The following is a 27,712-nucleotide window of genomic DNA, read 5'->3' on the forward strand; positions in this document are numbered from 1 at the left end:
CCCAGCATTGGGGTTTTGAGTGATGAACCAGGCTGGGAGTTTTAAAGGCCTCAGGAATCTTTTGCAGGTGTTTAGAGTTAACTCGTTGATTCAGATGATTAGGTTCATAGCTCGTTTAGAGACCCTTTTAATGATATGCTAATTTTGTGAGATAGGAATTTTGGGTTTTCATGAGCTGTATGCCAAAATCATCCGTATTAAGACAATAAAAGACCTGAAATATTTCAGTTAGTGTGCAATGAATCTAAAATATATGAATGTTAAATTTTCATCATGACATTATGGAAAATAATGAACTTTATCGCAATATGCTAACATTTTGAGAAGGACCTGTAATTTAACCAAAGGATTGTTGCATAATTGGAAGCTGAGGTTCTTAATAGTTTAGCTGTGACTTTGCATTAAACATGTGCAATGTATGCAGTTTTATCTAAAGGTCATTGCTTCGTCAAGCATTGGTTCAAGTTTGCTATTGTTAGGTCTGACTTTTTATTCCTGAGAATATACTATTTTATCATGTGTGTAGAATAAACATAACTAATCAGTAAAAACAATATGTAACTGTGGGTAACTAACAGTGTTGCACTCAAAGCAAACCTTGACATGAAGCAAACTGAAATCTATTTTTAAAGCATTTCATAAACAGCCCTTGAGAATGATTAAACTCAATATAAACTGAAGCTAACCCAATGCAACTCTAATCAAGCTTGACATCTACACAGCAAGAGCCCTGCAGCTGCATGAGAAGACAGCAATTATCAAGCATCTGTTGTACCATTTTTCTCTACGCAATAATTCACTGCAGCAGAAATCAACTCATATTTAATATATTGCAAAATAAACCTAAAACCTGTTAACTAACCAGTGCAGTAAGCCACGTAATTAAATATAGAGCATTTCAATTGTAATCATAGCTCTTAAACCTTTTCACATGCCTCTTTATAACCACAAGCTACAGAGAATCTGATCTAGGTTTCATGTAGTAGATAAGCTTTGTGCGTTTGTATTCAACCCCATCCTCCTTAGGCTAATAATCCAAAATAAAAATCCACAGCCAACATTTAACTTCAGAAGTCACCTAATTAGTAAGCAGAGCCCTTCTCTGTGTTAAAGTCTGGCTATAATTCGAACCTTTATGCTGGGAGAAAACAGTGCAGCCCGCTGTTCACTCCATCATCTGAAAATAGAAAGATGATGGCACAGCTGCAGACCTACCAAGACATGGCCGTCCATCTAAACTGATAGATCAGCGAAGGAGAGCATCAATTAGAGAAGCAGCCAATAGGCCCGTGATAACTCTGGAGGAACTGCAAAGATCTACAGTTCAGGTGGGAGAATCTGGTGACAGGGCAACTATTAGTTGTACATGCTACAAATCTGTCCTCTATGGAGGAGTTTCAAAAAAAGAGAGCTATTGTTGACAAAAGCCAAAAGAAGTTCTGTTTGCAGTAGGCAACACAGCAAACATGTGAAAGAAGTTACTCTGCTCAGATGAGACCCAAATTGAACTTTTTGGCCAAAACGCAATGATATTTGTGGGGAAAAACTAACACTGCATATCTCCCTGAACACACCATTCCCACAGTGGAATAATAATTGCTAGATGTACAGTGCTGATAGAGACATATGGTTATTGCAGCAAAAGCTGGTTCTACAAAGCACTGATTGGGAATACAAATGCACATTACACTTTTCAAAATGTATTTTTTTTTTTAAATAGAAAGCTGTCCTTAACATTTATACATTAGATGGAATAATACAACACTTTGTGCTTTTATCATCATGTCTGTGGGGGGTAATTCTGCTTTAGTACCTGCCCCTCCTTCAGAGTTAGCTGTCCTTGTTCTTTGCAGCCAATGAACGTCCTGTTGCACCTGAACACATGATCTGCCTCCTGCAGCTCATGAGCAAATGCAGCTGGGAAGTAGCCAATCCTGTCCTCAATCACCCCCTGAAAAAGATTACACATTCATCAAGCTAAAGCTGTATGATTTTGCAGAAAAGAATCTGAGAAAGCTAAACCTAACACAAAAGCATATTTGTAAAGTATGCATGTGTGAAAACCTGTGCTAACGCTTGCTTCTTGACCTTCTATCTGTTGTTTAAAGCCTATACTGGGAAAGATATCTTTCTTTGTTTCAGCAAAGTCTGGTGGAAACCAGACGTTTCTGCATAGTCACATCTTGGCCCTTTGGTCTCCCTAATTTATCTGTGATGCATTCATGTCCTGAAGTGCCAGCTTGCATCTATAATTTCCAGCTCATTTCCCATCATGTATTATGAAGTTTAACTGTATTTGTCTCTGTTACAAACACCAAAAATCAAAACTGTCAGAGCGATAGTTTGGAAAATGAACTATTGATTTCATACCTACCTTCCACCAATCATCATTAGAATCATCTGCCAACAATATTCTGTCTCCTGCTCTGTAAGGAAAGCAAAAGATATTTGTAAATAAGAAAATGTATATTTATGTACATGAGCATATTAAACCACTAGGGGGCTCTGTTGCAACACTTATCCCGGTAAGTGGTCCCTGTTATGGTTGTACTCTCAATTGAAAGAAAAATCTGCCTGTTTTTACTGTAAAATGTGTCAGAGGTCAGTTTAGCCAAGGCAGCACAGAATAATAAAGGCTGAATTAAAATCCAGTAGTGCTGTATCCCTCCGAGGAGAGCTTTCCTTCTTCCTTGCCCTCGAAGGGGACATTTTGAAATTTAACTGAGCACTCTGTTTTAAGTGACATTATAAACATAGCCTTAATCCTGTTTCCTGTAAATAACTTCCCTTGTCATACGTTTTTTGATTTTATTTGTAAAAAATCATAAATCCCTTTTCTTCCATTTCACAAATATCCATCACTGAGTTGGTGTATACAAAGTAAAATTATTGGTTGTTGTAACGTTAGAAAATGTGGAAAAGTTCAAGGAGTGTGAATACCTTTGTAATGCACTTAGCATCAAAATAAGTTTAATAAAAATAAGACATAAAATATGTAAGTCTAAACGTTTTGGCCAAATGATTGGTGGATCTCTACAGACTTTGCTCTCATTTTAAAAGTGCGTCATCACATGTTGTAAAAGGCAATAATGTAATTAGAGTCTGTGTTGGCAGCTGAAACCAATCAACAAATTAATTTTCTTACTTTAAATCAGAATGAAAATGAACCCTTTGATTGGAGATATTCTTGTGTTTTTTATTTAAAGCATTGATTTCTTTCCAAGCTCCCTGGGAGAAAAACCCTGTTAGGTATCTCTGAGGACAAGGTTAGCTTTAGATAAAGTCTGTAGATTCAAGTTTTTTCCCTGAATACCAAGAAAAAGTGTGCGTGCCTAAGAGAAGGACAAGCGCATCTTATCCATGTTTCCTTGGAGGATTTCTGTGAGAACCAGAAACAAATTGATAGTTAAGCTGAAGGACTCATCATTCCCGAAAGCCTATTTTAGAGTATCCTGCAGATCATGACCAACTAGCCAAGGCTTGGACAGAGGATAAAAGTTGGACGCTTTGACAAATCTTGGGAGAACAAGGAGTATTCCAACAATTTCCTCCACAAGCCATCTGACAGTCACTAAATAATCAATCACTGCTCATAATTGTACAAAGTTTTACTGTTGGCAAACAACAAACTGACAGTTAGAAGACCCTCACGTGTCTCATAATAATGTGCTTAAAATTATTTCCCAGTATCACTCCAGTGGTAACCTGCAGGCTGTTTAACACATCACAACGAGTTAAAATACCATGTTGTGGTTGTGTGGTTCAGATGAGTCTGACGCTTTTTCTTCAGTGGTCTCCAACTCCAGTCCTCGAGACTGTCCACTGTCCTGCAACTTTTAGATGAATCCCTGTTCCAGCACACATGAGTGAAATGTTTGAATTATCTCCTCATTTCATCAAGTCCTCCAGAGGCCCGGTAATTAAGTAATGATTTGATTCAGGGGCGATGAAGCAGAAACACATTTAAAAGTTGCGGGATAGCGGCCAATAAGGATTGTTTTCAATTTAGCCCACACATATTTCACACATATTTTTGCCTTCGGTTTGGGTTTACCACAACTTTTCCCAGAATATTTAATCTGTTTAGCTAATTAATGCTTTAATTAGTGGTTTCCTCAACACTGACTTCCTAATGTTTTTTCACAATACATTTTATATGCAGTGTTTTCCAAAAGTATTCACAATAATAATAATCATCTTTATTGGTCATTGCACATGTACATTACAACAAAATTTGTCCTCTGCATTTAACCTATCCCTTATAGGGAGCAGTGGGCTGCCATTATGCGGCGCCCGGGGAGCATTCTGGGGCTACCCTTAGCCCCCTTGCTCAGGGACCCAGAGTAGCAATCTGCGGGATACGAACCTGGCCCCTTGTGTTCTCTTCGCGGACCTTTCGAGAATGGTTAAGCTTAACTCTCTTAACTTTTCCCATTCATTTCCTATGGTAGTTCTTAACACTACGGATGCAATACACCTTTTGGCCACTAGCGTACATTTGGGGGCGCTGTTTCTTCCGTTTCAAAACGGAAAGGAGTGAGCGAGTTTATAAGTGTGTATTGACGTTCCTGTAGTAGATCATTTATATATTTTAAAACCATAATATACATTGGTCTTTTTTCACTTTTTACAATGAAAAGGAAGCTGATCTTCCCTTGGAAAATTCAAGTCAGTTTCGGAAGAAAGGTTTGGACTGCAGCATTTGGAGCCCAGTTGTCCTCCTGTCCCTAGAGTGGAATAAGCATAGGTCACAGAAAATCCCGGAGCCTCACCACTCTGAGCAAACCCCTCCTTGTGTGACAGCCACTGACCTACCTGAGGAGGTGAAGATAGAGCTCTTAGCTCAGGTAAGCTTTGTGTTTGCTTTTTATTAGATCTGACACATGTTAAATAATTTAATAGTATTTAAATACTTATCATGAACCAACTTAATTACTCATTTCAGGGTCACATTGCTTGTGCATGCGCTCTCCACAGACAGATGACAGTCCAACCCTGCCCAAAGAAAGGTGAGTCACTTCATCATTCATCTTTCTATGTTTAATAGGTTGATACACTCAAATGGAAAATAGTGAATTTACTACTACTTTGTTTTCTTTCTCTCAATCAGATGTCCCAGTGGTACTAGCACTGTCTTTTGCACCATCTCGACGTGCTGCTCGCACAGGTCCTGTCAAGGCTGGTGGTCTGCTGTATGTCCTGGACCATTCTAGGTGGACACAGCAAATGAGGGATGCTATTGACCAACTCATGGCAAAGCATCATGGGCAAAAAGACTTTCTTGCCAAAGTTGATGCAGATTATGCTGCTGTGATTCAGGCTGCATCCAGGGATCCAAACAGCCTCCTGCACCCTACCACTAAACAGCATATATCTCACTATGTGAAGCACCTGGCTAAGATGACAAACACCAGCTCGTCACTAAACACCAGTACAGAGAAGCTTTTGGAGACCCAACAGTTGTGGCATCACCTCACAGAAGGAAGTGAGACTGTAGATGTTCCTGTGGTAACTATTCCACCTGCCACTGTTAACCCGCCCAGCAATAAACCACTGGATGCCCCTTTGACAATATCAGAAATTGGGAAAATTGTCAAAGACATTGTTCAAAAGCAGCAGGATCGGCAAGGAACTGTTTGGCTTGTGGCCAGCCAAAGTCACGTTTCCGGGGGGATGGATCCAGTATTCATTTTTTTTTTATCAATCAGGAGACGTGAAGTATTTTTACTGTTCCACTAAAGTCTATCCGACCTATGCTTCAGAGGGCCAGGCAAATCCAAGAATGCCATTTGTTGATTTTGCCTGCACTCCGTTTTTCAGGAGAGAGCTTGAAGCTGCTAAGCAGCGCTCCACAGCCTCAAAGCAGGTTAGGAAGGAACGAGAAACAAGAAAGGCTAAGGAGGAACATCCCACTGGGCGGCTGTGCAGATTCTGCCACAGGCCTCTCAAACAAGGACCAAACAGTCCACACATCCACACAGGTTTTCCTGGTGTGGTAGGAAAATATATTTATTGTCCTGCTAAGGTTTTTTCTCTGTACCAGGCTGAGGGGATGACCAGGGAAATGACATGAGCAGAGTTCTGTCAGTCTTCTTTTTATGAGGCTGAGAAGAGGAGATGGGCCGTGGAAACGGGCAAGTAATGGCTAGCTGATCAGACAGCCATTGCTCTATGTTCCATGTACATAATGCAAATATTCAGCCCTTTACACAGTGTTCTTTACATGCTTTACTTTTTTCCTGTGTATTTCTATATAGAAATTGTTATTACCTTTTACTATCAAAAAAGTATTTTAAAACATGTAGTACAAGTTGCTGTGATTTGTATTTCTTACTGTGACCTTTTAAATAAACATAATTGAACTGAAACCAAACTATTTTCTTATAGCTGTTTTCTCATTTAAGTAAAATATTGTGCGTAAGTATATGATTTGTCAAAGGATTTATTCTTCATGCTTTATATATATTATAAACTTTAATTTTGTTTTTTAACTTAGCACTAATTTACAACAAAGGTACATTATTAAAAAAAATAGGGCCATTAGATATCCTGTCCAAATTCAATTCATTGTAATCCAAACATGCCATAACAGATAGAATCTGATTTGATTCTAATTCAATACGAAAACTTTCAAAACATTGGATCAAAGAGTAAGTATTTATTTAATGATATTCTTTCAATTTCTATCTAAAAATAAGACATATTTATTGTATAAAAACTACATTTCAATTCCTGCCATGACCAGGATTTGAACCCATGTCAGACAGTGGCCACGGTCTTACTGGCAATCAGTGATCTACACCTATGTGCGGCTGGCCACCGGGTGCAAACCTCCTGTTCTAACCACTAGGCCGCCACTCTCACCACCCTATAAACTTTTAAACTTTTGTTACAACCACAATCTTCAATATGGAAAGAACTGACATGCATTTGTTTTTTAGCCCCCCTGAGTTAACACTTTATACAACCACCTTTACTGCAGTTACAGCTCCAAGTTTTTTATGGGATGTTTCTACCAGCTTGACACATCTAGAGACTGAAGTGTTTTCCCATTTTTCTTTGCAAAACAGAGTAACAGGGAGCTGAAGACAAATGCATTCAAAACTTATCTTTTTTCTTCACAATTCTGCATGACCTTGAGTTGGTCTATAGAACAAAATCCAAATAGCATACATGTTATGTGAGAGCATAGAAGATCATTCAGAACAGCTATGACAGCTAAGCTTTCCTCATTTATCTTTCATTTGTCTTCCCTCCACATCCTAAATTACAGCAGCATCTACTTCTGGACTGGGCTGAAATATGTGACTATCTGTCTGTTTAATGGCTATAAATCATATTTGTATTAGCTTTCAAAGATGGTAGAGTCCATCTTAGCCATTGACATAGAGTAATACCCTGATGGGAACTATTAATGGGATTTGCTGACATCATTCATCTCATTCAGGTTAAATATAAAAAGAAACTGATTAGATATTAATAGATAATCCCACTTCTCTCTCACACACACACAGGTATCATTAATGAGATCACTCTGCAGATCTGAATCTTTGGAGTTAGGAGGATATCATAAAAATTGATCATTTGTTTAATTTCTAAATGTTATTTTTTATATTAAAAGTTGTTCTGCTCTAAATTATGTTTATGTATTTGACAATTTTATCCAAAGTGACTTACATAATAAGGATATAACAATGCAGTTAATATTAAAGCTAACAATAAGCTACATAGAAGGAAAACCACTGGTCGGGTTCTGTCAGGGGTGACGGGGTGCCAGTGTACAAATAGAGTGCAGGCATAGAGGGAAGTGTGAAAGTAATGTCATCCCATTAAAGCAAAAGAGACTGGAACCTGAAAGACAGCATAACTTTCCCTGACTGGGAGATAAACTGTCACCACAGCGGCGAAGCAACAAACCCTGATCACTAGATCATCAGGCTTCAGAAGGGAAAATTAAGTAGTTATATAACTCGTACTCGTCGACTTCCGCTTATCCGGAACCGGGTCGCGGGGGCAGCAGATTCAGCAGAGACACCCAGACGTCCCTCTCCCCAGACACCTCTTCCAGCTCCTCCGGGTGGAGCCCAAGGCATTCCCAGGCCAGCCGAGAGACATAGACCCTCCAGCATGTCCTGGGCCGTCCCCTGGGCCTCCTCCCGGTGGGACGTGCCTGGAACACCTCCCGAGGAAGGCGTCCAGGAGGCATCTGGTATAGATGCCGAGCCACCTCAACTGGCTCCTCTCGATGTGGAGGAGCAGCGGCTCTACTCCGAGCCCCTCCCCGATGGCCGAGCTCCTCACCCTATCTCTAAGGGAGTGCCCGGCCACCCTACAGAGGAAGCTCATTTCAGCCGCTTGTATCCGGGATCTCGTTCTTTCGGTCATGACCCAAAGTTCATGGCCATAGGTGAGGGGAGGAACGTAGACCGACCGGTAAATCGAGATCTTCGCTTTTCGGCTCAGCTCTCTCTTCACCACAACGGACTGGCACAGTGCCCCCATTACTGCGGCAGCCGCACCGATCCGTCTGTCGATCTCCCGCTCCATTCTTCCCTCACTCGTGAACAAGACCCCAAGATACTTAAACTCCTCCACTTGAAGCAGGAACTCCCCTCCAAGCTGAAGAGGACAAGCCACCCTTTTCCGGTCGAGTACCATGGCCTCGGACTTGGAGGAGCTGATCTTCATCCCAGCCGCTTCACACTCGGCTGCGAACCGCCACAGCACATGCTGTAGGTCTTGGCTAGAGGGGGCCAGCAGGACCACGTCATCTGCAAAAAGAAGAGACGAAATCCACTGGTCCCCAAACCAGACCCCCTCCGGCCCTTGGCTGCATCTAGAAATCCTGTCCATAAAAGTTATGAACAGGACCGGTGACAAAGGGCAGCCCTGCCGGAGTCCAATATGCACCGGGACTTAGTCGACTTAGTGCCGACAATGTGAACCAAACTCCTGCTCCGCTCGTACAGAGACCGGATGGCCCCTAATAAAGGGCCCCCGACTCCATACTCCTGGAGCACCCCCCACAGGGCATCACGAGGGACACAGTCGAATGCCTTCTCCAGGTCCACAAAACACATGTGAACCAGTTGGACAAACTCCCACGAACCCTCGAGCACCCTGTAGAGGGTATAGAGCTGGTCCAGTGTTCCACGGCCGGGACGAAAACCACACTGCTCCTCCTGAAGCCGGGGTTCGACTATCGGTCGGACTCTCCTCTCCAATACCCTGGCGTAGGCCTTACCAGGGAGGCTGAGGAGTGTGATCCCCCTGTAATTGGAACACACCCTCCGGTCACCCTTCTTATGTAGGGGGACCACCACCCCAGTCTGCCAGTCCAGAGACACTGTCCCCGACCGCCACGCAATGTTGAAGAGGCGTGTCAACCATGACAGCCCAACAACATCCAGAGACTTGAGGTACCCAGGGCGGATCTCATCCACCCCCGAAGCCTTGTTTCCACCAGGGAATGTGTGATGGCAGGATTGAGGAGATCCTCGAAGTACTCCTTCCACCGCCCAATAATGTCCTCAGTCGAGGTCAGCAGTCTCCCGCCCCACTATAAACAGTGTTGACGAAGCACTGCTTCCCCCTCCTCAGGAGTCCCACAAGCCAACCACAGCCGATAGGACTCCTCCTTCAGCTTGACAGCGTCCCTTACTGCTGGTGTCCACCACCGGGTTCGGGGATTGCCGCCGCGACAGGCACCGCAGACCTTATGGCCGCAGCTACGGGCAGCAGCATCGACAATAGATGCGGAGAACATGGTCCACTCGGACTCTATGTCTCCAACATCCCCCGGGATCTGGTCAAAGCTCTCCCAGAGGTGGGAGTTGAATACATCCCTGGCCGAGGGCTCTGCCAGGCGTTCCCAGCAGACCCTCACTATGCGCTTGGGCCTGCCAAGTCTGTCCGGCTTTCTCCTCCTCCAGCGGATCCAACTCACCACCAGGTGGTGATCAGTGGACAGCTCAACCCCTCTCTTCACCCGAGTGTCCAAAACATGCGGCCGAAGGTCTAATGATACAACAACAAAGTCGATCATTGACCTCCTGCCTAGGACAGAACTTTGGAAATGCTTTGTTGAAGGGAACAGAAAATGAAGAAGGTACGATTAAGATCATTCCCATTTGTGCCTTAAAATATATGTCCCAAATCTGATTTTTGAAATTCGATCATTTATAAATAAACATGGTGGGAGTTCTTAGCACTAATGCACAGGAGAAAACATCAGATTTTCCAGGATTTGACCTGCTATTGAGAGCCAACCAAGAAAAGATTTGTGGATATTCAGCTCTTGCTAATGCCAAAATGTCTTCCCCTGATTAATTGAGTCTAATTCATTAAACGGAAAATCCAATATTTAAAAAGTCAAACAGATCTTTCAGTTTCATAAAGAAAGTTTAAAGCTGGTTTCATTGTGAAGCTGAATCGTGGGATCTGGAGAAGTGAGACTGCTGTGCACAGCAAGCCTCGTCCTCTTTGTTTAGTTCATATTTTAAACAACAAAGAAAAAACATTGAGGAGGTGTCAGACTCAATCAGTCAGCAATATTTCACCCGCAGGCCTGGAAAGGTGCTGTTCTGTGTACAGCTGGTGGATGCTATGCTATCTTTTCATAAGCGTGTGTGTATGTGTTTGTTCTTGTGAGCAGGCGAACCTCATCTCCAGGTCGTGGCTCTCTTGGGCGCTGTAATCGTACAAGGCCACCAAAGTGTTGAGCTTGAGTGGATCTTTCTGCAGCTGGATCTGCTCCATCTAAACAAGACAGGCACAGGCTGAAACCAAATATCTACACACACTGCATTACGAAACACACAACCTTAAATGACAATAAACTTCTCCTGTTTTAGGTCCACTGGGACTATCACGGTTATTTCTGTTTGATAAATGTCAGAATAATGAGAGGGAGAGTATTTTTTTTCTAAGCTTTATTACATGAAGCACATGTGTTCTGTCTTCCAGAGATACATTTTTTTTTTTTTTGCTAAGCCTGGGGAACCAACCCCAAGAACCAAAGCAAAAGACCTTGAGAAGATGCTGGCTGAAGCTATAAGAGTGTCATTATTCACCATTAAAAGGGTCCTGTACAAACATGGGCTGAAAGGCCACTCAGTGAGGAAGACTCCAAAAGACATAAAAAGACAGATTTCTGTTTCCAAATGCACTCCGGGATGAAGATCTTAATTTCTAAAGAAATGTCATGTGGTCTGGTGAAAGTAAAAATGAATGATGACCATTGATACATTTGGAGAAAAAAGGAGGAATTTTGCAAACCTGAGAACACAATCCAAAATTTGAAGTATGGAGGTGTCAGCATCATGTGGTGGGGGTGTTTTGCTGCAGGAGAGACTGCTGCACTTCACAAAGTAGAAGGTATCAGGAGGAAATAACTTCATTTGGAATTATTTTAGCAGCATCTTAACAGATAAGCCATTAAAACAAAAGCTAGGGGGTAACTGGGTCTTCCACTGAGACAATTACCACAAGCATACCACCAAATTAGAAACAAAATGACTTAATGACAAGATGGAGTGGCCATCATAAAGTCCGGATCTTAGTCCCATAGAAAATCTGTGGGCAGAGTTAAAAAAAAGGTGTGTGTAAGCAAGGTGGCCTACAAACCTGACACAGGTACACCAGTTCTGTCAGGAACACGACAAACTTGTGGAAGGATACCCCAAAATGTCTGACCCAAGTCATGCAGTTTAAAATAGAAGTTTATGCAAACTTCTAAATTTGAAAATAAAGAAATATAAAAAGTATCTGCCATTATTTTGATATTTAGCAAATAGAAATAACTTTAGTAATCGTAACTGACCTAAAACAGGTAAAGTTTAGTCTGATTTAATGTCAGACAATGAGAACAAGGTTCAATGTACTTTTTATCAGTAAAGCACTGGTAAAGCACAGTAATATTTTATTATCACATATGTGTAATAGCCAGTCCGTTGTGGTGAAGAGAGAGCTGACCCGAAAAGCAAAGCTTTCAATTTACCGGTCGGCCTACGTTCCTACCCTCACCTATGGCCATGAACTTTGGGTCATGACCGAAAGAACGAGATCCCGGATACAAGCGGCTGAAATGAGCTTCCTCCGTAGGGTGGCCGGGCACTCCCTTAGAGATAGGGTGAGGAGCTCAGCCATCCGGGAGGGGCTCGAAGTAGAGCTGCTCCTCCACATGAAGAGGAGCCAGTTGAGGTGGCTCGGGCATCTATACCGGATGCCTCCTGGACGCCTTCCTCAGGAGGTGTTCCAGGCACGTCCCACCGGGAGGAGGCCCAGGGGACGGCCCAGGACACGCTGGAGGGACTATGTCTCTCGGCTGGCCTGGGAACGCCTTGGGCTCCCCCTGGAGGAGTTGGGGGAGGTGTCTGGAGAGAGGGACGTCTGGGCGTCTCTGCTGAGTCTGCTGCCCCCGCAACCCGGTCCCGGATAAAGCGGAAGACAACGAGTACGAGTACAATATGTGTAATAGCAACATAAGCCCTATTACTGATCTGTTTCTCTTTAAATCAGGTTTTCATAAAGTTCAAAAAGGATGGCAGTTGTGTAGGTGGGGAGAAAGTTATCACAGAAGCGTGCACACAATTAGCAGGAAAGATGGTGCAGCCCGCCACTCATGCACATCCAGCAACTGCTGAGAAAACTGGTGGGCGTGCTCTGCTGCTTCATCACCCAATTCCTTCTGAGTTAGAATCCCACCTGCTGTGTCCCTGGAATCCATCCAGATTGAATCTCCTTCTGCATGGCAACAGCATGGAAACTCTTCCACAATGACTTTTTAGGAAATGTAATTGTCCTTTTCTCTTGTTGGACAGCAAAGAGACGGCTATAATAAAGTGAAATGGCTCCACAAGTGTCACCAGTAAGAGCTGCTAATGTGGCTGATGGATGGGTCGAGTTAACAGAAGCCACGAGGTAAACTGCCTCAGTGGCCTCTGGGTCCCCACAATGATAGCAGGCATCCATTACAGCCAATGAAAAGCTGCTCGGGGGCCTTGAAAGGGCTCCTGAAGCACTATGCTGGAATCATGTATAGGCAAGATAACAACACCTTTTCTGTTAGGTTTGAAATAAGGGACAATGTAGTGAAATCAAAATGTGATTAATATTTCCCCAGCGTATCATATACTGAAATGTAGTAAAAAATACCAACTCTATGAGTCTATGAGTGTACATTTAATTGAGATAAAGTTGAAGTTAACATACATTTTATTAAAGATGGTTTACTTTATTGTCTGGCATTATATCAGACTAAATCTTTCCTTTTTTAGTTCAGTTAGGATTACCAAAATATTTATATTTGCTAAATGAAACAATAATGAGAAATTAAATTTTTTTTTGGCAATTTGTTAATAACTTTTTTCAAAGTCAGAAGCAGGTGAAATGCCAAAATCGAAAGGCTGCTTCAAACTATGCTTACATGAATCTGGATTTCTGATTCTGGATTTGCGTCTGTTACCACCTTCATCACTGCTGATTAGAAATTTTCTTTCCATTTCTTTGAAGAAAATATAAACTGTAAAAAAAGTAAATTCTGAGGTTATCTTCAGAAAAACACAGAAACAACACTGATTACAGCAGAGTCCACCAACGATGAATCAAATTGTTTGACTCTAACTTAAAAATGTACAAGGGGATGATTATCTGGTGTGATTTTGTGCATTCCTGGATGTGCATGGATGCCTTTTCTCTGGTGAAGAATGAGTTTGAGAGTTTTTCTCTTCTCATTAACCTGCAGAGCCTCCATCTGTCTGTGTGCCAGCCTGCGCTAATGGACCTGTCGGGTGACAAACAGCCCGCTGCCAGCTGTGCTCGCTCCAGTCTGATAGCACTGCACAATGCACTTCCAACCAGCTCACTGTAATGGAGGACTGGTACAGTGCATTGCACAAGATAGGTGAGCATAGCTCCATGCAATAGTCCCATTAAGCTTTTTCACATTTGTGCAACATTACAACCATGGCCTTCAATGTATTTAATTGGGATTTTATGTGTTCATGTATCTCTGGAAAATGCAGCTGTTCTGTTTCTGGCCTCAGAGGTTTGTTAGAGAACATTAGTGAACAGGCAGCATCATGAAGACCAAGGGACACAGCAGACAGGGCAGAGAGGAAGCTGTGGAGAAGTTTAAAGCTGGGTTAGGTTCTAAAAGAATATCCCAAGATTTGAACATCCCACAGAGCTCTGTTCAATCCATCATTTGAACAAGATGGATGGAACATCCTGGTAAGTACAAGTGTAAACCTACCAAGATATGGCAGACCACCTAAACTGACAAGTTTAATTAGAGTAGAGGTATATGGTGCAGTGCCTTGGGAAAGTACTCGGCCCCCTTGAACTTTTCAACCTCTTGCCACAGTTCAGGCTTCAAACATAAAAATATAAAATTCTAGGTTTTTGTGAAGAATCAACAACAAGTGGGACACAATTGTGAAGTGAAATGAAATTTATTGGATGTGTCAAACTTTTTTAACAAATTAAAAGCTGAAAAGTGTACAATATTATTCGGCCCCCTTGCATTAATACTTTGTAGCGCTACCATTTGCTGCAATTACAGCTGCAAGTCTCTTGGGGTTTGTCTCTATCAGTTTTCACATCAAGAGACTGAAATTCTTGCCCATTCTTCCTTGCAAAACAGCTGGAGCTCAGTGAGGTTGGATGTAAAGCGTTCGTGAACAGCAGTCTTCAGCTCTTTCCACAGATTCTCGATTGGATTCAGGTCTGGACTTTGACTAGGCTATTCCAACACCTGGATACGTTTATTTGTGAACCATTTCATTGTAGATTTGGCTTTATGTTTTGGATCATTGTCTTGTTGAAAGATAAATCTCCGTCCCAGTCTCAGGTCTCTTGCAGACTTCAACAAGTTTTCTTCCAGAATGGTCCTGTATTTGGCCCCATCCATCTTCCCATCAATTTTGACCATCTTCCCTGTCCTGCTGACGAAAAACAGGCCCAAACCATGATGCTGCCACCACCATGTTTGACAGTGGGGATGGTGTGTTCAGGGTGATGAGCTGTGTTGTTTTTACGTCAAACATATCGTTTTGCATTGTGGCCAAACTCTTTGATTTTGGTTTCTTCTGACCAGAGCACCTTCTTCCACATGTTTGGTGTGTCTCCCAGGTGGCTTGTGGCAAACTTTAAACGAGACTTTTTATGGATATCTTTGAGAAATGGCTTTCTTCTTGCCACTCTTCCATAAAGGCCAGATTTGTGCAGTGTACGACTGATTGTTGTCCTATGGACAGACTCCCCCACCTCAGCTGTAGATCTCTGCAGTTCATCCAGAGTGATCATGGACCTCTTGGCTGCATCTCTGATCAGTCTTCTCCTTGTTCGAGATGAAAGTTTAGAGGGACGGCCGGGTCTTGGTAGATTTGCAGTGGTCTGATACTCCTTCCATTTCAATATGATTGCTTGCACAGTGCTCCTTGGGATGTTTAAAGCTTGGGAAATCTTTTTGTATCCAAATCTGGCTTGAAACTTCTCAGGTTTGCTGCACTGAAAGTAAAGGGGCCGAATGATATTGCAAGCCCCACTTTTCAGTTTTTTATTTGTTAAAAAAGTTTGACACAATAAATTTCATTCTACTTCACGATTGTGTCCCACTTGTTGATTCTTCACATAAAATTAGGATTTTATATCTTTATGTTTGAAGTCTGAGATGTGGCAAGAGGTTGAAAAGTCCAAGGGGGCCGAGTACTTTCGCAAGGCACTGTGACTCTGGAGGAGCAGCAGAGATCCACAACTTGTGTGGAATCTGTTGGCAGGATTACTTTTATCATGCATTCTACAAATCGGGCCTATATGAAAGAGTAGCAGCCATAAAACGTTCTGTTGGCAGTTTACCACAAACCATGTGAGGCACACAGCAAACATTTGGAATAAGATATAATGCTCAGATGAGACCAAAACAAAATGTTTTGGCCCAAATCCAAAATGTCTGGAGGAAAATTCACACTGCACATCACACATTGCCCCCGAGGTCAAACATTGTGGTGCAATATTTTCCTTTAATAGGGACAGGAAAACTGATCAGACTTGATGGGATAAAATGGATGGAAGAAAACCTGTTAAAGGCTGCAAAAGCGCATGAACCAATCATACAGAAGAAGCTAAAATGAAACGGTTTAAATGAAAGTATATAACTGTGTTACAACAGCCTAGTCAAAGAACATAACTAAATACAACCAGTGTGACTGAGCCGGAGCTAATCCATAAAGTAAATGGCAAAATATCAATCTCCAGATGGCCAAAGCAGAGAGCAACGTGGTTCTACAAAGTATTGACTCAGGGAGGCTGAATACAAATGTACACCACACATTTAAATCTAAATCTTAACAGCCAAATATAATTTTCCCTTCAGTTAAAAAATACATCAAATATATCAAAGTTTGCGATGAATTAATTTTTTGGCTGTGATTCTGGGTTTGTCCTGTTATTTGTGCATTTTTTGCTTCTCTAACTATCTGGGCTCATAAAAGGGAAACCATCCATATTTTCCACCATGAAGGAGATGATAGAGAGGATGAAGGAACGCTAATGAAATTGGTCCATGAAATATTCATCGCTGAGCTCCAGGAGGTGATTCACAGAGGTTTAACCTTTTTCTTTCTGCAGCATGAATTTTGCACCATCAGCACTGCATCCGAGCACAACAGCAGCACATAAAATGGCAGCAAATCGAAAGTTTAAGGTCAAGGCTTGTCTGTACTCGCACAGGGAAGGGGTCTCGTCAGCTTGGGTTTGATTTGTTGTAGCCAGATGAAACGTGAATTTTTCCCTGAAGTCCTGAGACATTTAGCAGTGACAATTGAAGTAGGGAGGGGGGCCAGAATGGTTAATGGCTGGGTATAAATTCTGAGTCAAACCATGCAGAGTTCAAGTGGATGAAGTTGCTACTTAGAGGTTTTCAGAGAAGCAAAAGGATGTCACAGAATACGCAGCACTGTAAAAACTTGGGTAAAATTTAAAATGTGAGCTGCAGACCTCTAGATGTTAGAAAACTGGAGTGGTTTCTTTAGCAGTTCTGTTTGGACTTAAAGCAGTCTATTATAGTTAAGTGAAAAGATAAAAACTAGAATCAATATCCAGAAAACAGAAGATGTTTCAGGGAACAAGTGAAAGTAATGCATTTTCTGTACGATGCAGAAACACTTCAAGGAATTTGTTACTTACTGGCAAATCATCAGCTTTTCTCCCTGGCAGGTATAAACACTCTGCTCCATTCTGAATGACTGTGAAAACTAAGAAAACAAACAGAAAAATTACTCACCGTAGAAAATTGAACATCTAATGCAGTGAAAAACTGGAGGAAGTCTATTCTAATGTTTAATGGATATGAAATCTGGTGGAAGGGAGTGTTCCTCAAACAGGTACTCACCATCATCACTGTGTTTTCTTGACAGCTCCTGCCTACTGCTGTGAGCCATAACCTCCTCTGGAACATTATCCAAATCACTGGCCTAAAAACCATAAATCAATGCAAAAGTTGATTAGGAAAAGATTGACAAGATGTTTTTAAAGATTTCTTACACAGAAAATTCAGATACTTGAAGCATGCATTTGTATTCAGCCTTTTTTTATTCTGATTGCCTCTAAATGTTTGCACCTCAAGCTCAGTAACCTTCACTGGAGAGCATCTGAACATCACTGCTTAAATCCTGCAACAGATTTTGATTTAGGTCTGGACTTTGACTGGGCCAATCTAACCCATCAATACTGAAATTAAATTACAAACAGGTGGGCTCTATTTAACAGTCTCTCCAAGGAGTTGTAATTTTGCAATCACAACTATTGATGCAAATTCTATCATTATTTAAAAATTCTGCATGGACTTGCAATTTTCTCCCATCACTGCAACTCTTCCACAAATCTGACCAATAATCTTAGTGTTTGCTTTATTTTGCTTCTTCCCTGACCAATCGCTATTTCACTTCCTGTCTTGCAATATCTGCAAGATCAAATCATGTGTAAATCTAAATTTGCCATTAAATATTACAGCTTAAAATAAGTCAGTTTCTCCAAGTATAACACAGAAGTGGTGGAAAGCTGTTTAGTACCACATGCAACATCATGGCGGAACATTGATGTTGCTTGACAAACACTTTTCAACCATAAAACAAGCAAGGAGAATGGCTGAAAAACGAGCTTCCCAGACATGGTAAGCCACAATGAGAGAGCTTAAAAATATTTGCAACTTTGATCACAACTTTTTAAAAAGCTCCCCCAAACCCAGTCGTTTAAGGCCCCAAAACCCTGGAGTGACTGATTTACTAATTAGGTGACTTCTGAAGGCAGTTGGTTGCACTAGAGTGTAATTAGTGTATATTTAGGGGTGGTGTGTATTTGTATAAATACAAATACACACCACCATTTTCAGATCTTTAATAGTATAAAATTAGCAAAAAAACACATATAACTTGATGTATATAACATATAAGCAGTTTTTATCCCATATAAGCTTATGGTGGTCAGAGGGCTAAGTGGAGCCAATTGTATGACAGACTCACTTCTGTCAGTCTGCCCCACTGTCAGTGTGTGAATGTGTGAATGAATGGGTGGACGACTGATTGTAGTATAAAGTGCTTTGGGGTCTCTGGGGACTTGATAAAGCGCTATACAAGTGCAGGCCATTTACCATTTACAATAACTTTTCTTCCACTGCACAATTATGATCTTTGTGTTGTTGTATTGCATACAATCTCAATGAAAAACATTGAAAGGTTTTTTTTGTAATGTCACTAAAGGTCCAGGGGTGTGAATACTTTTGTAATGCACTATAAGTACACCAGCAAGGTCTCAGAGCACAAAAGTCAGTAAAATAAATCTACTTTCTATCTGGAACTGCAGATGGGAGAAATGTGCTGTTTCATAGTCTGCATTTGGAAGCTATTATCAGGCCCCTGCTGAGATCACATTGTCTCTAAAGCCTCCCAGACACACACACACACACACACACACACACACACACTCTTCTCTAACAGATGCACAGGACAAGAGATGACGGCTCAAACCCAACAGCTTTCAGACCAACATTACGATATCATTCAGTATGAAAACAGATTCTGCAAGCAGTTGGAAATCATTCTGAGTCATCGTCAGAGCTGTGACACCAGAGTTCACAGTGACATCTTCCAGCAAGCCTGCCTGGGACACACTGCCTTTATTGGTAGTGTTTGCAGCCCTGCAGTGTCCATATCTATTTAAACCATCAGCTGCATCGTGTCTGCTAACACAGGACAAAATTTACATGAAGCCCAAACAAAAGTCAAGCTCAAGATATCACATAAAGCCAAGAACTGGGTTCTTACTGAGTTTCTGTGTGGAGAATCTGAGCCGCTGGCCCTCTTGGCCTTTTGTGCCAGTGATGTCCCAAACCTCAGAGCTTCATATACTGGGTCCACCTTATTCCCACAGGCTTTGAAGCAGAACACCACAAGATATAAAATAAGCTGATGAGCAAACAAATATAAAGCTTTCATCTTAGCCAAGTGTTTTATTTTTATAAAAATATAAACATTAAATGATAGATAAATTCCATAAATCTGTACAATTAACAGTTTCAGGGAAGTAATACAAAGCTGAAATACATTTTAGATGTTTGAGGCTCACCAATGGGCATGACTTCTTTAATGCAGCCATATTGTTCCTGGTTCAGTAATGGAGAGCTGTAGTATCGCCGAAAACCTTTTGGCTGCAGAGAAAATGAAACAGAAGAGGGAAAACGTGTAAGTCAATATACTTCCGGGACAGATAAAAACCCCACCACAACCAAAAGTTCAAGATCTCTAGTTATAAAATTAAGGAGCAATTAGCAAATATTTAGATTTTTGATTAATGTGGCGAGTAGATGTGTTTAGATGGTTATTTTTATCCATAAAAACCCTTGCATTTGTGCAGCATTTGTTTTCTCACCTTAGAATAGAAGAGAGCAGAAACACAGACAAAGTTAATCAAATCTTTTAGTCACTATTTATCACCCTATAAAATGTGAAAAATGCTAAAAATGTTGAGACGGCCACAAGAAAACACAGTTCAAGGGCAAAGTGAACAACAGATGCTGGAGGGAGTGACGCTGTTAACAAACAGTGTCAGACTCAGACGTCACACTCAGCAGAGAACTGTCCTGAGGCTAACCCACACCGTCAGTTCCACCAAGCGTTAGTTAAATGCAAAAATATCAGTCATTACAATTTTATATTTTGCATGTCTGTTTAAAAGGAAAATCTATTTTGTCACAGCTGGGCTTGAAATGTTGACCTGCATGCATGTCTACCCAGATGGAAAAACTTTCAGTTTTACGGTTTCTGTTTTTATTCAGCTGCCCTTAAAGGCATGATATGCAATAAGTAAAAAACTTCTCAAATTTTCTGTAAAATCATTGAAATTTATATGATCCCCTATAGACATTCATGCACTGGTGTTTTCCCTAAAAACTAACATGTATATCTTTGTGAAGACATCTGTTTTAATTTGTTTGCATGTCATGCAAGTACTGTGCAAGTAATGAAGTATTTAAACATACATAAACAACATAAATAAATTACAATGGCCCTACCTATTGCTTTTACAAGAAGATTTGTCATTTTAAAATGCACTTTTGTGACACAAAAAGAGTCATTGGAGCTGAGCTCTATAAAACAGGAAACCCCTGTAATATAAAGATGATAACATAGCATCTATATCCACATAGTCTGGAACCTCAACAATGTCTGCAACTGTAAACAGAGAACAGATTGTTGTCTTGACTAAAAAAAATCTTTCTAACAAAAATATGTAATGGACGTGTTGGTAATACAGAAAAAGGACCGAGTGAGAACTCTTACTTCTTTCAAAGATCCTCTATGCAGAAATAGTGGCTGAGAATCATGAAAGTAAACAATAGATTTCTACTTATTAACCTAAAACCGCTTTTGTCTTGGAAACACGTTTGTTCTCCCAGGATTTTAAAACAATTAAAACTTGGATTTAAGGGAATGGACCCTCAAGTACACAACACTCTTTATGCCATGGTGACAACAAATGGCCCTTGAGTCAAAAGCCAACCATTTAGGCAACTATAGGTGTTGTTTTTGAGCATAAAATCAGGTAGGAAAATGTGTTTTATGGTGTTTGCTAAATGTTTTATGTCCTCAGGCATAAGACATTATTCCCCCCACCCAAGTGGCACCCCAGTGGCTCTCGGCAGGTGGAGTAATAAAGGACTACATCCAATTTATCTAACTTTACCTTAAATAACAGCTGGATGGTTAAAACTTGGACACAACATAATAATGATCCCAAACAAACATAAAAACTGGTTTTAGAATGAGTAAAGCATGCTAATAATAAGCTTGTGCAATGGCCCCGACCTCAACCCTGCTGAAAATGTGTGGACTGTTTACAACATAGTTTTGTGCCAGTAAACCAACCTATTTAAATAAACATGAGAATTTCTGATGGAACGAGTGGTAAATATCTAGCCAGAAATATGCCAGAAGGCTGTTGAGGGCAACAAAAAATTGTTTAGCTTCTCTGCAATTTACAATGGTGTATACAAACTGTATATTTGAGCCTGTATGCATAATCTGTGATACAATAAATATGTAAACCCAATTCTTTGTTTTGTAGTTTACACGCACCTTCAAAATAGAATGATTCAAGGAAATTATTAAAAGCCCAAAATCCATGTGACATTCATGTCCATAATGAGTATATGTAAACTATTAAACTGTTATTTATTTGCTAAGCACCCTTTATATCACTATGTTTAAAACCTTGGTATAAAAAAAGATTCAGGTTTAAAAACAGTTGTCAACAGAAGTCACTTCTTTGCCACGCTTTGAAAAAAAGCTGTGAAGATAAGAAGGAGGTGTTGTGGCCTGTCTATTAATGAATCATTGATTTCATCAAGGGCTGCACGGTGGTGCAGTTGGTTGCACTGTTGCCTTGCAGTTAGAAGGTCCTTAGTTCAACTCCTGGCCAGGGGTCTTTCTGCATGTTCTCCCCATGCATGAATGGGTTCTCTCTGGGTACTCTGGCTTCCTCCCACAGTCCAAACACTTGACTGTTAGGTTAATTGGTCTCTCTAAATTGCCCTTAGGTGTGAATGTGTGCATGCATTGTTGTTTGACCGGTGTGCTGCCCTGTGATGGACTGGCGACATGTCCAGGGTGTACCCCGCCTCTCGCCTGTAGACTGCTGGACATAGACCCCTACCTCCCCTGTGACCCAGTATGGGAGAAGCTGGTTTAGAAAATGGATGGATGACTTCATCGTGGATGATGTAGTGAATCAGTCTGATTCTTTTTCAAATCATGTCGCTGCAGATATTGTCCAATGTGCACGACTATCTGGATGTGAGCTGAGTTTGAAGCAGTGACTCAGATTAACTGACACATGTTGGTTTATATTAACAGCAAACATCGTCATATTTTACAGTCAGAGAAACAAAGAATCTTGAAAGTGTGAAACATAAATAAAAATGAGCACATTTGCTTTGAGGGTTTTCAATTTAGGAAATGTTGGTGTGCTCTGAGGAAGTGAACACACACACAGGTTAGGGATGAAGACACAACAGAGTACTATTATGCTATTACTACAGCAGATACATACTGGGGTCCCATTTTTAATGCATCTGAGCCAAATGAAGGAGGAAGTATTTCACAACAGCTGTTGTCTGATTGTATATCCAGGGTTCCAACACATTTTTCACATTGAAACTGTTCCAATCCCAATGTTTCAGAGTTCTTAGTGATTCAAGATTTTAAAATCTAAACGATTTTAAAAAGATTTCCACTGAATTTACAGTAGATATTTCGACACTGGAGAGGTTTTAATTTTGATACCAGCAAAACAAAGGAAGGAAGAAAGGAAGGAAGGAATGACACAAAAAAGAGAATAATGGCAAATTTAGACAATCGAAATACTCATCCACAACTGAAAAATGTATTAATCAAATACTAGACTTCTGGCTGTGTAGAAACCCTGCACCATTAGCTCGAAGGGTTTTTTGGTTGTAGTAGGGAAACTGTCTACATGGGCTGACAGATTTTAAGTGGCATAACAGACCTCAGAACGTTTTTACTGCTACATTAATGTTGTGCAGTTAAACAATCAGAAGCAGAAAGTTAACTCAATATGTGCAGAAAAGTGAAACTTATACAAGCACCACATGGCTCGCTAATATTATGTAGGTTAATCTCATGACAGTAGTTTGGATATGGCTGATGCATCATGTACACTAAAGTAATAATGCTAGTCAGTATTGGAGCAGAACTAACAAGACCTTTGTCTTGTTGTGAGAATTTTTATGGTTTTGAATTTGAGTTTTTGTCACTTAATCACTGTGGTCAATTACCTGCTGACTGGACCTCACACAGACAGCTTTTAATTTTCTGGTTAGAGTACCAGACTGTTAGGTCTCCATGCTAATGCTTTCTATATCATCTTCACATATTAATCTTCATTTTATGAACTCAAATTGTAGCTGGAGGCTATGCTATAAGTGCTTTCTTTTTGGATTTCCATTACATCACGCATCGATGCCGGATTTCAGCACTCCAACCACATAATCATAAATCTTGAGAGGCTTTTGCCTGCGTTCTTGGCAGCCTATAGGGCTTTTTAACATTTTTCTTAATGTCAGACAGATAAATTAATATAATAATCCTGAGCTACAAGCGTAAACACAGCTGAAAAACAAAAATTGCAAAAATGATGACACATGCCCCTCAAAGTTTGATCCAAAAAGCAACAATGATTCTGAGGTTGTCAAATCTTAATAACTTTTGCTCCTCACTAGAGTGATCGGTTATTTGTAGTGTTTAGAAGCTAATTGGACAAAATAAGTTGCAGCTTTAATACAGCTTTGGAGCATGAAGTAACTTGCTGGGGACATTCAGATAGCCAAGAGAAACAAACATGGCAGCAGAAACATCCAAGTTTAGAGTTTGTTGAATTTAGAGCTGCACTCCTCTGGGGAAAACTTCCCTTTATATGCTTGACCTCTCAACCTGATTTTCCACTCCTGAGAGCCGGTCATATCTTCGAGCCTCATCCCACAAGCGACCCAGAGAAAAAACGTAACAGGGAAAAAAAGGCTGACTGTATTGTTGATTTTACTGCTACATCGTTTCCAAATGACATTTATTCTCTTTTATCTTGCTTGACACCAGCTCAGCCTATTCCAGATTTTCTTAACTCGTTCCAGTTATTGTTGCAGGGGGATGATAAAAAGGGGGATGTAATCATAAATCATGTAACTTTAAAGGCCTTGAGAGTCTGAGGTGCAGTCTCCCAGTTTAGCCCTTTCTGCCGATTTGTTACTCCAGTATGACAATGAAAAACGCTTCGGGGCCTAAACCAGTGTGGCCGAACCCTCCTTTGTAAAAACAGGAGGACCACCCTGACAGACTCATTCCTTAACCAGAGATCTTCTATTAATGCAGTTCATGAAAGATGCAAAGAGAAAAACATGTGACACGTTTTATCCAGAACCTTTTTTTTACCCTTAAGAAAATTGCCTACAAGGAGAATCACGTCAAGGTCTGCATTGACAATGATTTGTTTCCTGGGAGTAAGATCGTTAAACAGAGGACTTTAACATTACACATTCATTGCCACTAAGGTGTTTAGAATCAGATGACAATAACATGTTGATTTACTGACACAACTGGGAAGGATTTACACATTTCCAGAAATAAAGGGCTACAATTTAACAAACACATTAATCTTCTGCATCATGAAGGACATGATCATAGCTTTATTAAAGGTAGTAAAATATTTTACACATAAATCATTCAACAAATGACATTTAAAAGCAGAAATCAAAGTTATACAGGAGGTTAAAGAGCTTGCTGTCATGCACATCATAAAAGTATTTACTCCTTGAAGTTTTTCATGTTTTGCCATGTTCCAGCCACAAACTTCAATATCTGCTAGACCATTCCATTGTTGTTCTGGTTGTACGTTTAGGGTCGTTCTCCTGGAAGTTGAACCTCCAACCCAATTTTAAGCTTTTTGCTGCCTCTAACAGGTTTTCTTCTAGAACTGCCCAGCCTGTTAGTTTATGTGGACGTCTATGTCTTGGTAGGTCTGCAGTTGGTCCATTCTCTTTCCATGTTCAGATGATGGATTGAACAGAGCTCTGAGAGCTGTTCAAAGCTTGGGATATTGTTAAAGATCCTATCTCTGCTTTAAACTTATCCACAACCTCCTCTGACCTGTCTTCTGTGTTCCTTGGTCTTCATGATGCTGTTTGTTCTCTAATGTTCTCTAATAATCATCTGAAGCCAGAAACAGAACAGCTGGAATTATACTGTTTAATATTACTAGTATAATATTATTAAATTACACACAGATGGGCTCTGTTTATAAATCCTGTGACTTCTAAAAGCAGTTGGTTGCAGGGTATTTCATTTGAGAGTATGAAAATAAACACAAGAACTTGCCACACATTTAACATTTATATTTGTAAAAGATTTTTGAAAAGCTTGAATGCTTTTCCTTGTTTTCCTGTTGGTCAGTAATAAACACTCGATAAAATACGCTCAAGTTTGTGACTGTAAAAAAAGGGTAAAATTAGTTAAGGAACACATAAACTGTTGAAATGGCTGTATGTTTTCTTTCTACATACTTCTGGAAATGTAAATCCTGCCAATCCGACAAGTGGGCATACTTCAGTACTTCAGGAGTCTTTTTGTGATAATATCATCTGCAAACTGTAAATATAAAAGTCCCAAATGTTTGACTCCATGTTAACACTAGAAGTCATGCCCATAAAATTGTCCCATTATCTTCAACAAGTAGCCTGAGGGTGGTTGCATTTGTCATACTTTATGGCTGGAGCTGACGCTGGAGCAGGCTGGACATGATGGAGATGAACAGGAGCTCAGTGTCTTTAGACTGGGAGCTGTGTCGCTCTTATCTAACACAGAAGGTGAGATGATATAACGATGATGAGGAGGATGACGAGAGTCGATGGTGGTCACAGATGCGCTGGCACACTGACACATAATGTGTGATTTCTGAATAAGCACATTCTGGTGGGAAACGGTCACACAGCCAGTTTTCATATTTTAATGTGTCTGTTTTGGTTGCTGTTGCTGTCGCTGTGACACTGTGATGACTATATTTCTGTGGCTCCCAAACTGGTAAAAGTGCATGCACCATGCTGTCTGTGTCATGTATCTCACCAGTTTCCCCATGCAGCGCTGCTGTCCGACTCCATTCTCACATTTGTGGTGTAGGCTCATCTTGCAGGCTTTGCACCTTAGGCCATGCTTTGCTGTGTTTCCTGCCAGGAACACCACGTGCTTGGCTGTTGTTCCTGATACACAAAAATCGAGGAAAAAGGTTTAGATATCAAATTATCCTGTTTAGGTAACTGAAAACTCCACTCTAAGGCAGGAGACCTAGAAAAGACTTTCCCCGATGCTGTTATTCATGCATTCATTATCTATACACACCTCAGAGCAAGATGCTCTGGATCAGTTCTTAGTGTGTATGAGCAGAAAAAAAAACTTTGAAATGATACATGCAACAGATTAACAGGAAGAAAGTTCTAATTCAATTTATATGTACTTCTGTAGTTCAGTTTTAACCAAATAAACACTGGCTGAGCTAACTATGCCAGGAAAAGACAACTCTTCTGACTGAAAACGATGCAAAAACTCTGACTTACCAACAGATTTGGGAGCTTAATTTGTGTTAATTGCCTCTTTCGTGTGTATCTATTAATTTTAGAATTGATGGGTGTAAACTGAATAACCTGTTTTGCAGATACAAAATAATAACATATACTGTAGGCATGGAAAGAAAACCTAAAATGATAGCCTTGATTGTCTACAATCAAGCTGTCATGGCAACAAGAGAAATGTCAGAGATAAATAAGGAGATAAATAGGCAATACTGGCATATATATAGAGAAATTAATATATTTCTATTTATTACTTACTTGCAATTGAATTGTATCTATTCTGGTGTGCAATATATCATCTTCAGTCTGAATGACAATTTAAATCTTTTTCTAAAATCAAAAGTCCATCCATTGTTTATACCCACTTGTCCATGAAGGGTCACAGAGGTCATTGGGCAAGAAGAGACTTACAAGTCCAATTAACCTAACAGTCATGTTTTTGGACTGTTAAAGGAGTTCCCAGAAAGAACTCATCCATACACAAGGAGAACATGCACACTCCACGCAGAAAGACCCCAGGCTACCAACTGCACCACCATGCAGCCGTACAAGCAAACAGAATCCTTTAAATTATTATCCATGAAAACATTTTTTTTGTTAACATTTCTTCCTCTACTTTTAAACAACTGATGTTAATTCAAAGTTCACCTTTAAGCAAGCAGGTCCTATAATATGTTGTGGACTTTTATCTTGCTTAGACCAGAACAAAGAGCAGAAGTCTGACTGATAAAATGATACCACAGTTACACCATGCATTTTAAATGACCTCATATTCATGTTTGGTTCAAGATGTGCTTCACCTAAACCCGTCTGGAAGTGATAGCACCTGTTTACCAAACGAGCACTTACAGTAGACAGCTGCACACAGTCTCTGTTGTACGAGCCGTAGTCCTGATAGCCAGACTTTTCACAGAATAATCCATAAGCACGTGACCTGCTAAGGCCCACACTCTTCATGTTTGTGTGTGAGAATGTAGTTATGCAAAAGTACAATTGATCTGCACTGGTGAGCAATGGAAGAGC

At 40.6% G+C, this 27,712-nt stretch overlaps 1 protein-coding gene across 2 annotated transcripts in view; it reads right to left on the reverse strand.

Moving 5' to 3' along the window:
- stac (SH3 and cysteine rich domain) overlaps window positions 1-27,712 on the reverse strand; it is a 54,464-nt gene that overhangs the window by 8,386 nt on the left and 18,366 nt on the right. For both annotated transcript variants that reach the window (XM_047345927.1, XM_047345926.1), the window contains 8 exons: window positions 26,187-26,320; window positions 19,624-19,705; window positions 19,323-19,429; window positions 17,393-17,474; window positions 17,188-17,255; window positions 10,661-10,758; window positions 2,375-2,426; window positions 1,814-1,951 (listed from right to left, as the gene is read on the reverse strand). In XM_047345927.1, the coding sequence (XP_047201883.1) occupies window positions 1,814-1,951; window positions 2,375-2,426; window positions 10,661-10,758; window positions 17,188-17,255; window positions 17,393-17,474; window positions 19,323-19,429; window positions 19,624-19,705; window positions 26,187-26,320 (761 nt within the window). The remainder of the gene's footprint in view (window positions 1-1,813; window positions 1,952-2,374; window positions 2,427-10,660; window positions 10,759-17,187; window positions 17,256-17,392; window positions 17,475-19,322; window positions 19,430-19,623; window positions 19,706-26,186; window positions 26,321-27,712) is intronic.

Source organism: Girardinichthys multiradiatus, chromosome 19 (genome assembly GCF_021462225.1).
Source record: "Girardinichthys multiradiatus isolate DD_20200921_A chromosome 19, DD_fGirMul_XY1, whole genome shotgun sequence".
Taxonomy (NCBI): Eukaryota; Metazoa; Chordata; class Actinopteri; order Cyprinodontiformes; family Goodeidae; genus Girardinichthys; species Girardinichthys multiradiatus.